This window comes from Coffea arabica, chromosome 11c (genome assembly GCF_036785885.1).
Source record: "Coffea arabica cultivar ET-39 chromosome 11c, Coffea Arabica ET-39 HiFi, whole genome shotgun sequence".
Taxonomy (NCBI): Eukaryota; Viridiplantae; Streptophyta; class Magnoliopsida; order Gentianales; family Rubiaceae; genus Coffea; species Coffea arabica.
The window spans coordinates 30124631-30139867 of NC_092330.1; the positions used below are offsets into that span (position 1 = coordinate 30124631).

The window sequence follows — 15237 nt, forward strand, 5'->3', positions numbered from 1 at the left end:
TTGATTCATATTATGGTAATATGGCAATTAAGTTTACCAGAAAAATAATTGGCACCAATACAGAGGTTTCTAAATTTTAACTTGTAAAGCGAAGTTGGCCCCTCAAACATGAACATAAAATCTTTTTTTTTCTTGAGTTTAGATAAAATTCCTGCTATCCCAATGCTTTTTATGAAAATATTATTCAATGAGAATAATTTGCATTTGTGGTTTTCTGTTCACATGGGGAAAATGTGCATGCCTTGTTCTGTTTGCATAGTAAGCTGATGCATTTATATATATTGGTGCATTTATATTTTCATGCCCTGTTCTGTTTGTTTCAGAATAATTAGGAAAAGTCATTTAGCACTTTTGGTTCTTTCTCATTTTTTTAAAATATTCTTCAAGAAATTTGCAAGCTGATGTTATTTTTCTTCTTGAATAATTAGAGAAGTACGCATACCACCTATTCAAAATATTAAAATTTTACTAAAGTTCATTAATGTTTCACCACAGGTTTGAATTGAAGATAGCTATCTGTGAAAAGAAATCATTTTGAAGACGTTGCACATTGATTTCGCTAGAGGTACAAGCCAACTTATATTCTTGTGTTCTTTTTTATTAGGAATTAGATTAAGTTACATATATGATATTAAATTTGTTCATTTGTTTGAACCAGTAATGTACGTTCATTTTCATCTTTTGGTCATTTGGATTCTTAATTTTTTTTTACACTGGAGTGTCATTGCAGTAGATATATTATATGACCTGCACATTTTATTCTTAACATTTTCGTGTAAAAAACTGTTTACTTGGTGACACGTGATAAATGGCTAGTAGTGGAAAACCTTTGGGGTTCAGTCTGTTTGCTCATGTCTTGTGCTTTTATCTCAAATAGTGACCTTCTCGTTGACTTCCAAATAGCTTCTTGGTATCCTAATAATTTTTTTGTTGTATGAGTGATGCTCTTTGTTAATATTATTCTTAATTGCTTTCTTTTGCTTATATATGTATATGTATATGTATGTATGTGTATATTTTAAGGTTAAATTTGTCATGGTTACAGAATATGGATAAAACTTGGATGCAAAAGAATAGACGAAGCAAAGAATATTGGGATGGTTTGCAAAAATTCTTAGATTATGCATTCCAGAATTCAAGTATAAGTGGGATGATATTATGTCCATGTAAAGAATGTAAGTGTGGTGTATGTATTACCAGGGAGAATGCAGAACTTCATTTGAAAGTTTATGGTTTTGTTAAAGGATACACCCATTGGGCAGCTCATGGAGAATTTGTTTACTCTAGTGCACCAAAACCTACTTCCCATGATATCTCACATGGGGTACGGGATGAACTGATGACATGCATGGTTTGGTTCATGATGCAATGGGAATTCCTGAACAAGATTATACAAGGATAGATGGGACTGAATACAAAAGCCAATTGCCTAATGTAGAAGCTGAAAAGTTTTACAATCTAATTGATAATTCTAACAAAGAGCTTTACTCTGGATGTAAAAGATTCTCAAAACTTTCCTTTATGATTCGGTTGTTTCACCTCAAATGCCTTGGTAAACTCGGCAACAAAATTATTGATATGTTACTTGATTTGTTGAAAGAAGCCTTTCCAGATGCGATGGATGGTTTGCCTAAGTCTTATTATGAAGCTGAAAAGTTAATGAAGGAATTAGGACTTGGGTATGATAAATATAATGCATGTCCGAATGACTACACTTTGTATTGAGGGGTAGATGCAAGAAGAAAGTATTGTGAAACATGTAAAGAATCTAGATGGGTTAAATCTGAAAATGATCCGACTGGTGAGGGAAGAAAAATACCGCATAAGGTTTTATGGCATTTTCCCCTAAAACATAGGTTACAACGCCTATTTATGTCCTCCAAAATTGCAGGCCATATGAGATGGCATGCAGAAGGTCATACTAAGAATGGTAACATGAGGCACCCTGCTGATTCTCCATCTTGGCAAACATTTGACTTTCATCATCCAGAATTTTCTCAAGATTCTCGTAATGTGAGGTTGGGCCTAGCATCAGATGGATTTAACCCATTCAAAAATATGAGTTCAACTCATAGCACTTGGCCGGTAATATTGATGCCATATAATTTGCCGCCATGGATGAGTATGAAACAACCGAACTTTATGTTGTCATTATTGATACCCGGTCCATTTGCACTAGGAAATAATATTGATATATATTTAAAACCTCTCATAGCAGAATTAAAGGAATTGGGGGATGTTGGAGTGAATATATATGATGCATCAAGAAAAGAAAACTTTCAACTTCGTGCAGCACTTTTATGGACCATTAGTGACTTTCCAGGTTATGCAATCCTCTTCGGATGGAGCACTAAAGGAAAACTTGCATGTCCTGTATGCCATAAATACACATGTTCACAGCATCTGCAAAATTGGGGAAAATATTGCTATATGGGGCATCGAAGGTACTTGGAAATGAACCATCCATTTCGCAAAGATGCTAAATCTTTCAATGGAGCTGTAGAGTATGGAAAACCACCAAGAAGGTTAATGGGGTCTACAATTTTAGATGAGTTAGCTGGTTATAGTATTAAACTTGGGAAGACAGTTAGTGACAATCCAGAATTGCCATTTAATTGGAAAAAAATTAAGTATTTTCTTTGATTTGCCCTATTGGAAAGACAATATGATACGTCATAATCTTGACGTTATGCACATTGAGAAGAACATCTGTGAGATCATTGTGGCTACATTGTTGAATCTGGAAAAAACCAAAGATAATAAATAGTCACGTCTTGACCTTCGTGATATGGGTATAAGATCAGAATTGCATCCCATTAAGAAGGGAAATGGTAGGAGTGTTCTGCCTCCAACTTGCTTTACAATGAAAAAGAAGGAAAGGGAGATATTTTGCAAAGTTTTGAAAGGGATAAAAGTTCCAGATGGCTACGCAGCAAATATTTCTAGATGTATTAAAGTAAAGCCATAAAAAATTTCTGGATTAAAAAGTCATGATTACCATATTTTGATGCAACAGCTTCTCCCAATAGCTCTGCGCAGGACTTTATCAAAAGCAGTTCGCTCTCCTTTGATCAAATTGAGCAGGTATTTTCGCAAGTTGTGCTCCAAAGTTTTGGATCCAGCAGATTTAGTTCATTTGGAAAAAGAGATTGGTATCATACTTTGTCAATTAGAAAGGATTTTTCCACCATCCTTTTTTAATGTGATGGTACATCTAGCTGTTCATTTGGTTAGCGAAGCAAAAATAGGAGGGCCTATCCATTATCGGTGGATGTATCCTATAGAAAGGTACTCATGAAATATTTAAGTGAAGTATTTTGAAAATTTTAGACATTTTGTATCATTAACTTCATCTCAATATTCTAAACCTGAATTAAACTTGCCTTGTCAAGGTATTTAGGAACTTTGAAATCCTACGTCCGAAATAGAAGTCGACCAGAAGGCTGCATTGCTGAAGGGTATTTAGCTGAGGAATGTTTGAATTTTTGTTCCTTATACCTAGCTGATTATGTTGAAACGAAGTTTAATCGGACAAGTAGAAATGATGATGTGGGCAACACCTCAAGTGAAGGCTTCGATGTATTTTCCAGTTCATGTCGTCCATTAGGAAAATGAACTCCAACAAATTTCAGCAATGAAATTTTGAGAAAAGCACATCAATATGTGCTATTTAACTGCGACCACATCAAGCCATATGTTGAGTAAGTAAATTCCTTTCAATTCAAAAAATTATATATGTTAAATACTTAGTGAGTTTCTATATGCAGCAAACACCATAAAATGGTGGAGGAGCAAAATCCATGTGCTGGAAAACATGTCATTGAGCGTATTCATTGTGAGAACTTTGCAGATTGGTTTTCGGACCATGTAAGCTCAACAATCTTATAGGTTCTATTATCTTTTTTTTATGCATAAAAGAAGAAATTTGTCATTGTTACATTTTGTATATAATAGGTTAAGCAGATTCAAGTGGCAGATGGTGCTGACATCTCCAAAGATTTGAAACTTCTGGCTAAGGGTCCAAATAATGTGGGGAGAACATATCAAATGATTCTTGTCAATGGCTTTCGCTTCCATACAAGACAATTAGAATCTCAGAGGAAAACTCAGAATAGTGGGGTTCTTGTCAATGCAACAACATCAAGCTTTTCGAGTACTAAAGATAATAATCCAATTTTAAGTGACTTGGCTTACTATGGTATTTTGACGAATATCCTTGTGTTAAATTACACTGAAGGCCGAACTGTCACCTTATTTGAATATGATTGGATATCAAAAGGCAAAAGATTAAAGCAAGATGAGGATGGATTCACATTGGCCAACTTCAAGAATGTAAAGCCTCACCCTGAGCCATATGTGATAGCAACCCAAGTTTCACAAGTTTTTTATGTTGAAGACCCTTTAGCTGAAGGCTGGAGTGTTGTTGTTGCTACATCTCCTAGGAATGAGTTTATGATGGACCCTGTATGTGATATTGAGATGTATTTGCAGAGCACAATTACCTCAACAACTCAAATGGACAATGAGAATGAAGACATTCGATGGGTTAGAGAAGATGATGGAGATGAAATACTCCACTAGCCTGAATTGTTGAAATGTTTGGTTTTTGCTATTAAAACTATAAAAGTTGTAACTATAAACGTGGTTGCAATTTCATATGCATTTTTTTGTAGATGCAAATTCAGATTAACCTTGTTGTGTCTTTGCATTTGTCTATTTTAAAATTTCTGTTTTAACTTACTTACTTGCACTTTAAAATTGATTTGTTAGTAGATGAAAATTTTCAGTCTAGTTGTAGCCTTTCTATTATCATATTCGTTTGAGATTTTGCTATCCTTTTTGTATTTGTGTTCTTTTATTTGTTAAATGTTTTTATTTGTAGGAATGGCAAGGACTAAAAGACAGAAGATTACTGGAAATACACTTGTTGATCAACACGAGGATATAGCTGAAAATCAGATTCACATTGAGGAGTCTAACTCTACAGGTACATCTCTAATAAGTCATGCCCAGTTCTGATTTTCATTCTTGAGATACAGTTTCAAAACTTTTAGTTCTACTAGTTTCTTTTGGTAATGAAATTCACCAGCGTCATATTTCATGGTTATAGATGAAGAAAATGCAGATGAAAATTCACAAAGAAAAACTGGAGGGCCAACATATATGACAGAAATATGGGGTAAACCTAGTAGTTGTCATCGGTACAAAGTTAGATTTGATAAGGATGGTGAGCCTGTTGGCAAGAACAAGTCCAAATTTATTGAGTTCTTAGGAACAATAGCAAGAAATGGAAAGTATACTCCTCTAGACTTGACAGATTGGCATGAAATGACAAATGATAAGAAGCAAGACATGCTTGTACTGGTGAAGGTAATGCACATTTTGCTTGATGCAAATATACAGCTGTACCCTTTATATGACAAAAATATAGATCTAACCATTTGAGGTGTTATTGTAGGAAAAATTCCGTCTTCCTCTAGGTGCAGATTTTTGGACTTTGAAATCAATCGGCAAAAAATGGAGAAATTGGTAATCAGCTTTAAAGGCAAAATATTACAATCCAAATGAATCCATTGAGAGTCAAATTAACAATAGGGATCAGCGGATCTTGAAAGATCAGTGGAGAAATCTTCTGGCTTACTGGAGCTTAGAGGAAACAAAGGTATAACTGTTTTAACTATTAAATATCAACCATTATGTTGAGATTATAAGTTTTCACTATTTTTCTATAATTTCAGAATACCAGCGAGAAGAATAAGATGAGTCGGACTAAGAAAACAATGAATCATAAGACAAGGAAGAAATCGTATGCTCAAATTCGAAAGAAATTGGTAAATCTTTTAAACCTTTTAGTTTCATTTAGTTTTTTCTTGTATCACCTAGTGGTCTTATGAAGACTTTATTTTCTATAGATGAAAAAATTAGGTCATCTCCCATCACGAGTTAATATGTTCGAACACTGTTATACTGACTCAAACAAAAACCCGGGAAATGATGACGTTGCAGCTACATTAGTAAGTTATTAATTGGTTGATAAAATTAGTACTCTAAATGACTTAAATTGTCTACTAACTTAGGACTGATTTTATCTTCATTAATGTAAGATAATCGACTTTAGTAATATTGAATTTTTTCTGGATTTTAAATACAGCAAGGTTTGAAGGAAAAAGTTAGCCAACTTCCCCCTGGTTCTAATGATGATGTTGGTCGTAATGATGCATTTGCCCAAGTATTTGGGGAAGATAACAATGGGCGTGTGCGCATGTATGGTCTAGGTGTGACACCATCAGACAAATGGGTTAACGTACCTAGTCACAGCACTTGTCAGCATATCGTTATGGAGCAAAAGGCATCAATTTCTAAGATGGAAGATAAATTTTCTGAGCAAGATCAGCAGCTGAAAGACCAAGCCAAAGAACTTGCAGAGCTCAAAGCAATGGTGTGTCAGCAGCAAAATAGTGGCTCGAAAACTGTTGGCTCGATAAATTCAACGTCCTCTAATCATGTTTCAAAATCTCCTCTGGGTGCTCGTTCTCTTCAGGTATATTCATGATTATTTTTCAAGAATTTATTGTGATTATACCATATGAGGATACTCACTTTTGTTGTTTGAAACTTGTTGATTCATTAAACTGCTATTTTGTTTGGTTATGTTGAATAGTAAAACATGGTAATTTCAACTTAGTAAAGTCATGGTTATTAAGTTTTATTGCTGAAAATTGGAGAAATGCTCAAAATGCAGGGGAAACTCTACCAAATTTTTTTAAAAAATAAATCTACCTAATTCAATTCTATGACTTCAAATTATCTTGTAGGAAGGTGATTGGGTGGATATTTTCAACTTGTTTGATCCAACAAAATGTCTAGCTATTGGTCGCCTCCAAGGAATTGATCCTTCTAAAGTTGTTGGTGGACAACCATTAGGACCATGTTGGTGTGAAATACTAGTACAAATCGTGATGGAACGCAATGAACAATTGATTAAGCCTTATGGGCTATTGCAAACAATTGAAGATGCACTTGGTGCACTGATTGCTTGGCCACTGAAATTGGTATACTTTGACACAAGATTGTTCAAGTTTTTTTCTTTACAAATATTTGTAATTTGGATGGATAATGAAGTGGTGTTCTTACTTAATCTACTAATTTTATAGGTGAACATTCATGAGGATTGACAGTAACCTTTTGTTTGGAGAAGCAAGAGTTGGACAGCAGCCTTTTGTTAGAGAAGCAAGAGTTGGACAGCAGCCTTTTGTTTAGAGAAGCAATACTAGTTTTTGAGTTAACTTCAAATTTGTGGAATATTTTGTGTTCTTGAGAATGTTGCTGGATTCTATTGCAAGAGTTGGATGACAGCCTTTTGTTTAAAGAAGTATTAATGTTAGTTATTGAATTAACTTCAGATTTGTGGAACTTTTTGCTTTATTTAGGATGTCACCAGTTTTTTACTTTCAAGCAGATTTATATTCTTTGGCATAGTGGCTGTCTTACAATTGCATATTATGTGTTTGGCGTATTGTATTAGGAGATTAGAGTAGAAAATTTAGATGAAAATTGCACAAAAAAAAGACATCTATTGAGGCACTTGCCAATGCCTACATTGAAACTAATGCACCTAGTAAAACCACATATCGTGACACTTTTTGAGTGTTTGGAGATTCCTTTTACAATGGTAGAAAATACCTTGAAAGACAGGTAAACACTACACTATAAATTGCCTCCATTAATGTATATAATGCACTTCATTGTGCCTAGACAATTACCTTTTGACAACACGTAAAAGTGTCCTAAAAAGGGCAAAAATGATACCAAATAAAGTGCCTTTATAGGGCATCTTTAGAGGCATTGGTGTGTGCCTATTTGCAATTTCTATCATGGCAATTGTGAATGCATCAAATTCATTAAACATGACGTTAAAAAATGCCTCCAACCTTTTCCAAACGGGTAGTTTAGTAGACATTTGATGTGTGCGCCTCAATAGTCTAAGTGCCTCTAAAAGTTTCCTATTGCATCATTTTGTTGCGCCTCCAAATATAATTTTTCTTGTAGTGTCACGAGCGTTTTTGGTCACCCCGTAGATTTGTTTTTCTTAACAGGAATGGATGAAATGAAACCTGGAGGAACCCTTCGGATGTACTTTGGTATTAGGGTTTCCAATGTATTTGGCTAGACTTGTGATGATTGTATATTTTGGGATTTGATGTGTATTTTGGGATCCTGGTGTAAGAATTGGGTATTTGATGTATTTTGGAACTCGTGGTGTAAGTTTGAATGTTAATTGTGGAAGCGACTTCTCTTTCTTACTTTATCTTGTTGTGATGGCTAGTAATGTTTTAAGCTTGAACGAGAATTGTACCGAGTCCTGGTGAGAGTTGGGCAGGTGTCCCGCGGATACCCTTTGGTTCGCCTCAGGGAGAAGTTGGGGCATCACAGTTGATATCAGAGTTTAGGCTTCAGATATCTGTAGTGTATCCTAGGGTTAAAAGTTTAGGATGGCGAACTGTGGAAGTGGTTGGGAAGCTAAGTGACAGCTTGTGAAAATGAAAAATTGAACCTAGGTTTGAATTGGTGGATGACAAGGAGTCTTGATCTTGTGTGATATATGTGGGTTAGTACAAAATGATCAAATATAGTTTATTGAATATATCTGGACCCACATGAGCTTTTACTTTTAAGAGTAAGCTATGGAAGATAAGGGTGATATTAAATTGTTTCGGGGCACCTCCCGGTGGTCCATTATTGAGAAAGACCTAAGGGAGCATTGGAGAGATAATCTAATTCACAAAACTAGGGCTTCACGTGATTTTTAAGGGACTTGCTCGCGCCCAAATGATGGGGTATTAATAGTGGTCGATCATCGGAAATGGCTATCCGAGAAAACTAGGATAGTTCGAGAGGATAATCAAGAACTAAGGACAATTGTGGATACCCAAACTACTAGAATTCTTGAAGTAGAGACTGGGTACCTGAGGAGCAAGGAAGACAAAGGCACCTGGTGAGAAATTTTAAAGAGCTAAGCACCGACTTGCTATGGTAGCGCCCGAAATTTAAGACCGGATGGATAAGTCGATGGTTGGGTGCGTTACCTTGGTTGAATAAGTGAAAAATGACAAGATACTCGATAAGAGGCATGAGATTAAAATTCCTAGTGCTGGAAATGAAAATGATCCTACGGAGGTAGTAGAGACTTGTGGCTCTACCAATCACTAAATTAGTGATTTAGTCTACTTTAATGGTTTTGTCAAAGTGGTCGGGGTGATGCTTACTCAAAGACCATTGCATTTCGTGTTTTGCTTGACTAGGTTTGCTACCTTGTGAAACCGTTGAATGTTACTCATGAGACACTTGATTTTATTACTTAATGATTTCAAATTTATGATTGGGTTGTACACATTTGTGATTACTTCGGTGTTTTCTCTTTTTATTCTTGAATTTGTTTGACATGATTAAAGTGTCACTTTTCGAACTTCGTTTATGTGCACTCATTTTATGAAATACATTTTTAAATGTTAAATTACGAGCGGTCAAAGAAGTGGAAAGGGATCGAGGACGAGGGGTTAAGCAACCCCAAGCTCAAGGGAATGTTTAGGGAACGACCGCTGGACTGAACCAAAACCTAGAAATGGAGAAAAACAATCACGTAGCTATCACTATTGACCATACGATTGATGTCCTAGAACGGTTGGTTGAATACTAAAGCTCTCGACCAATAAGCCAACCTAAGAATTAAGAAATGTATGAAAATGGAATGATTCTTGAAGTTTGCCTATCTATGCTTCACGGAGAACCTAACTTCGAAATAGTAAGATTGATTTGAAAGGATACAATAAGGCACCAGTAAGAGCAAGAGGGTATGATTTTTTCTCGAACAACTTTGTAGATAAGTATTGGAAAGTGAACTAAGACATAGAACCTTCATATTAAGGAACAAGGCCCGTATCTTGTTGTGTTTGTAAATGATGATAGTAATCTCGTGGAAACCTAAGAACTTGCCCGTATTAAGCAGAGAATAGTTAAGATTTATATGTCGGGGTAACCTATAAGCGAAAGAATGCAAGAGTAATATGGCTCAAGCTTCCATTATGAATAGCTACTCATTTTGATCCTTTGATTTGCCTGACAGGTTAGCATTTGACTTAAATCAATTGGTAAGATTACAACTTTGGAAGAAATGCATAAAGAGATGAGCATTCTTCGAAATGAGGTAGAACTTCAAAAGAAATTGGCTAACTATTGGGAAGGACGGTGGAAACAGGAATATGCAGAGAAAACTGAGTTGCTACGTAAAAATGTAGAACTGGAGAAGGAATACAACGAAAATCCTCAAACTGATCAAGCCGTCAATCCTCACGCAAATTGTGGATACTGTGAGAAGATTAACCACACTAAAAACAAGTGCTAGGTGAAGCAAGGAAAGTGTCTGAGGTATGGTAGTATCGAGCATAAGATCTCAAATTGCCCAAGTGCATCTAAAAAGAGGAAATACTCAGTGGCCAACTAGATGCACCACAAAGTAATCGAGTGTCAGAAAGGGGTCTAAGTACTGGAAGTTTTCGAGTGGGGGTAGATAACTCCACTCAAGGAATAGAGGTTGTAACTTTACCGTAGACTAGACTGGCACTTTTGGGGATTTAATCTTTTGTATAAGGGAAAGTTCTTTTTTTTCTTATTTTGTATCTTGGCAACTTGGCACGTTTTGCTATAATCTTGTTGTTTCCCTTTCTCTTTTGAAATGGTTTGATAAACCTATCCCAATTTGATGTACTTATTATGATCTTTATAACATATGAAAGTTTACTCCGCTTTTAATTGATTTTATGACTTACATGTATGTCCAAATTTTGCCCCACACTTTTAGATTTATAATAAGACACGAACGGTATTAGACGTGGTCGAGATTGTGTTTGAGAACATAGATCACCCTTAGGTCTTGGAGGTGACCAAGGATCAGGACCAAATTGAGAACTTAGTGTTGAATTGGGAATCCAATGTTTGAATGTCAATTTGAGATATTAAAATCGGGAGATTTGAGTCGGTGAATGGAAGTATTTGATAGGTCTAATGAGCCTAACGATTAATGACCGGATATCATATTTGGAATGGAAGCTTGAGGCTATATATATATACAGATTATCGAGACTTGAATGATATGACTATTAAGAACAAATACTCTGTAACTTCACATAAACGGGAATTTTGATCAATGGGCAGGAGCTGTGAATAAGGAATTTAAAGTAGATCTATTACCAGTTGAGGATCCTAGAAATTGATGTGGTTGACACCGCTTTCAATTTAAGACATGGACACTTTGAATTTTTGGTACACCTTTCGAGTTGACTGATGCACTAATAGCATTTACGGGCCTAATGCATCGGAGTTAAACGGTATTTGGATGAATCGGTGGTGGCATTTGTTGATGATATATTAGTATACTCTAAGGTTTGAGAAGATCATGAAAGACACCTGATAATAGTTTTACATACCTCTAGAGAGTATCAACTTTCGTTAAGTTCAATAGATGAGAGTTCAATTGGAAGAAATAACCTTTTTAGGTATACAATATCTAAGGAAGGAATTGTTATTGACTCAGCTAAAGTGGAAGCTGTTTAAGGGGAAACGACCAAAGAATCCTATCGAAATTTGGAGTTCTTAGAGTTAGCCGAATACTACCTTTGGTTTATCAAGGATTTTTATAAGAGTGTAAGACTTGACAAGTTATTTTGGATTCTAGATGTGAGGAAGATTTTGAAAGTGAAAAATGTTTAATCGATGCACTTGTGTTAGTCCTATCGAGCTGAGGAGGCAGTTTTGTGATTTATACAGATGTTTCAAATGATGGTTTAGAATGTGTACTACGGATACATGATGAGGTGATTGTGTATGCCTCTGGAAAGTTAAGATATCACGAGAGAAAGTTACCAACTCATGATTTGAAGTTAGTGGCTGTAATAATGGAATTAAAGAAGTGAGGACATTACCTATGTGAGTTAGACATGAGGCCGATTAAGTAGCCCTATGACTTGGAAGTTAAAATGCCTATTGGGGAAAAAAAATCCAAGTTTTGGTTACTAGTTGAATGAATAGAAATTGTGAAGTATAAGTTGAAAAACGTAAGTTAGTGATTGATTTGATAGGCTTAACCATGAAGGGATTGATCTGTAAGTGAATTTCGAGGGCGAAATTCTTTTTTAAGGAAGAGAGGATGTGAGAACCCGAAAATTTTCTTATTTTATCGAATATTATTGGTTTATTTAAATATTTATTCACCTGTTTTCTTCAAATAATTTATTTCAACTATTTTAAATCCATTCATATGGAACAATGTCTTTCTTATGCTTTTAAAACGTTCCGTTAGCAAATTTAATTTTCGAAGGTTTGTTTAAGTGAAAAATAATGAGTACATGTATTTCGAGATAATGTTCTATTCGAGAGTGTAATTATCTTGGAAACAAAATTAAGAATGATCAATAGTAGATTAAGAAAAGTTAATTGAGGAATTAAAGGTGAATGAATTCTAATTAAGTGCATACCGCTCACACGTTGTTAGTTTTCCGAAAGACGCGCAGATACAAATTTATTGGAGATTTGAGAAATTAATACTCGACATATGTGAGGACTCGCAAAATTTCCTATTTTTAAACTCTTATTACTAGCTCATTTAAATATTTATTTGGCCGTTTACTCCGAATATTTTATCTCAACCCTTTTATACTCAATTACATAGAATTATGGCTCACATGCATTTTTAAAATGACTTGATTCAAAGATTTAATTTTCGAGAGCTCGTTTAGTGAGAATAGTGAATACGCAATTGGAGACAATAATCGATTCGAGAATACAATAAGGTTGGAAAATGGAAAAACTTGTATATTAGTCTTAAAAAAGGTATTTTTGTGTTTAAGTGCTCAATTATTAGTTAGTGATACTATCGTTATAAGAATTTCTTGAAATTTTCACTTCATCGCGCATAAATCGGAAGTACGCGTTTTTACGCGTGTGATTAATTGAGGGACCTTAGACTATTATTTTGAAACTATTAAAAGTGAATAATAATAATATGAATGTAAGTGCATTAGAAGTTTAGTGCACTAGTGCAATAAACTCGAGAGGAATCGAGTACGAAACGCAGGTGTACGCGTACTATTTCTAGTTGACTTTTGAAGCAAATTTTGGCCACAAATTTTAAAGCTTCTCACGAAAGCTTACCATCAGAACCATTTCTTCTTTTCCTTCTCCAAACAGCCATGCACCCTCAAGAGCAAAGAACCAAACTTACTTCATCAATTTCTTCTTCATTCCTTGCACCAATCCTTCACCATTTCACACCAAAATTTGACAACACTTAGCTAATCACTTGGTGAACCACTCAAGCTACAAAAAGGGGCTACTTTCCACGGTTTTCTTGAGCATCTTAGGGCCGAAAATTTCTAATTGGTTCATCTAAAGAAGTAAGTGATGATTCACTACTCAAATCTTGTCTTATGGAAGTAATATAGCATTTATAAGCTCATGCATGCATGTGGGTAGTCTTATTTATGTTGAAAAATGTTATGTGAGCTCTATGAACTCCCACTATGGTTGGATGGATTGATTTGTTATGTTTTGATGATGTTAATGTTGGTTTAGTGCTTAAATTAGTGGCAATGAGTGATATTATGGATGAAAGTTCAAAGGGGAGTGAAGGTGAAAATTTTTCATTTCTGCCCCTGTGTTGTCCGTGACCTTTAGAGTGATTTTTCGTGGTTCTAATGATTTGGTTATTATGTATATATGTTGTGTGGGTTGTGTAGAAAGTTTTATAAAAAAAATAACGTGATTTGGTTGGCCAAATGATATATTTTCGGAAACCAGTAAAACTGGAAATTTTTCCCGCAACTGCTCTGGCAGTGTTTTTGTTTCAGCTATACTTTTTGTTCCGATGTCGAAATTGAGTGCCATTTATGGCACTGGAAACTAGATATTCCCAACTTTCCAACAGTACAAAATGCACGTTCTGATTCCACCTAAGTAGTCCATACCAATCGTTTGAACATGACCGTCCTGTTTCACGTCTACACTGGGAACTCTGTTTTGAGTAGCGAGTTGATGCTCAAATATGAGCTATCTGTGGATAGATTTTCTAAATGATTTCTTCTAAGAAAATGTAGTTTTATCAATCTAATTTTAAATGCCACCAACCACGCTCGTTTCCAAGTTGAATTGAGTGAGTTGTGGCCGAAATCCGAAACTGGCTCAATGATTCAAAACCCTCATTTTGGACAGAGTTGTTACCAATCTTGACTTGGGACTTACTATTCGAAATTCTTGGTGTAAATAACCTATCGAATCTATCTTGGATCCTTATTAGATCTGGTTATCATAAATGAGACATGTTTTAGTTATTTTATTGGCCAAAGGTTTGAGAAAAAGAAAACTAAAGGTGCAAGGCAGTTTTGCCTTGGAAATTTGGAAAACTTTGATGGTTTGGTTAACCAACTTTCCGAATGAATTTTCCTACGAAATTTGGTAGAGAAAGACCCCTTATATGGTAGGATGATACTGCCAAATTTGGTGCTATTCCGAGTTTATTTCAATGTTTAACCAACGTCCCAAAGTCAGTGATTTAAATCTGAAAAATTGGCCCAACAGTCTCAAATTTCAGTAACTTTGAGCCACCATATCTTGGTGCTCGAAACTCCGATTCTTGTTCTACTTGTTTTGTTTTAAACTTTAATTGCAACTCTAATTGAGTTTCAAATTTGAGAGGCTAGTTCAAATTCTGTGAATTTGTTCAAATTTCCAAAGTTGGCGAAAAATCAACCTCAAAACTATCTTGCAAGTCTAAAACAGTAATTTTGAGCCAATTTTTGAAAGCCTTCCGTTGGGAATCATGGGAAAGCGTATTCTAGGAACTTTTAGTACCTTGGAAGAAGTTTCCAACGGTATCAAGTTTTTCAATTTTGGATTTGTAATGAGAGAGATATGATTTTTCAAATATCTCGTATCAAAGTTGAAATTTTCGAAACTTAAGAAAATAGAGTTTTTCGAATTCTCCTTTTCCCCTCAATATCACTTGAACGTTTTATACTTGACTTCGAAGATGAAATCTCGATTTCTCTTGTGCTTTAAAAACCTCACTTTTGAGCCTTGATTCACGAGTAACTTAGGCTCGCTTTCGTAAAATTTTATTAGATTGTACAAGTGTACAATCATTCGTGATAATTGAGATTATATATAATAGTTCATTATTAATTGTTC

At 35.1% G+C, this 15237-nt stretch overlaps 1 protein-coding gene across 1 annotated transcript; it reads left to right on the forward strand.

Moving 5' to 3' along the window:
* The first annotated feature begins 4884 nt into the window (after positions 1-4884).
* LOC113716007 (uncharacterized) lies at positions 4885-7175 on the forward strand. Its single transcript, XM_072070080.1, has 7 exons — positions 4885-4987; positions 5090-5370; positions 5739-5831; positions 5913-6014; positions 6152-6541; positions 6816-7052; positions 7155-7175. The coding sequence occupies exons 1-7, from the start codon at positions 4885-4887 to the stop codon at positions 7173-7175; spliced, it is 1227 nt and encodes a 408-aa protein (XP_071926181.1).
* The last annotated feature ends 8062 nt before the right edge of the window (positions 7176-15237 follow it).

What these genes read in the sequence shown, in the direction of transcription:
- LOC113716007 (XM_072070080.1), top strand. Translation starts at nt 4,885, where the DNA reads ATGGCAAGGACTAAAAGACAGAAGATTACTGGAAATACACTTGTTGAT. An exon ending in CTCAAATTCGAAAGAAATTG is followed by an intron (nt 5,832 to 5,912) that starts GTAAATCTTTTA and finishes TATTTTCTATAG; the next exon opens with ATGAAAAAATTAGGTCATCT. An exon ending in TTGCTTGGCCACTGAAATTG is followed by an intron (nt 7,053 to 7,154) that starts GTATACTTTGAC and finishes CTAATTTTATAG; the next exon opens with GTGAACATTCATGAGGATTG.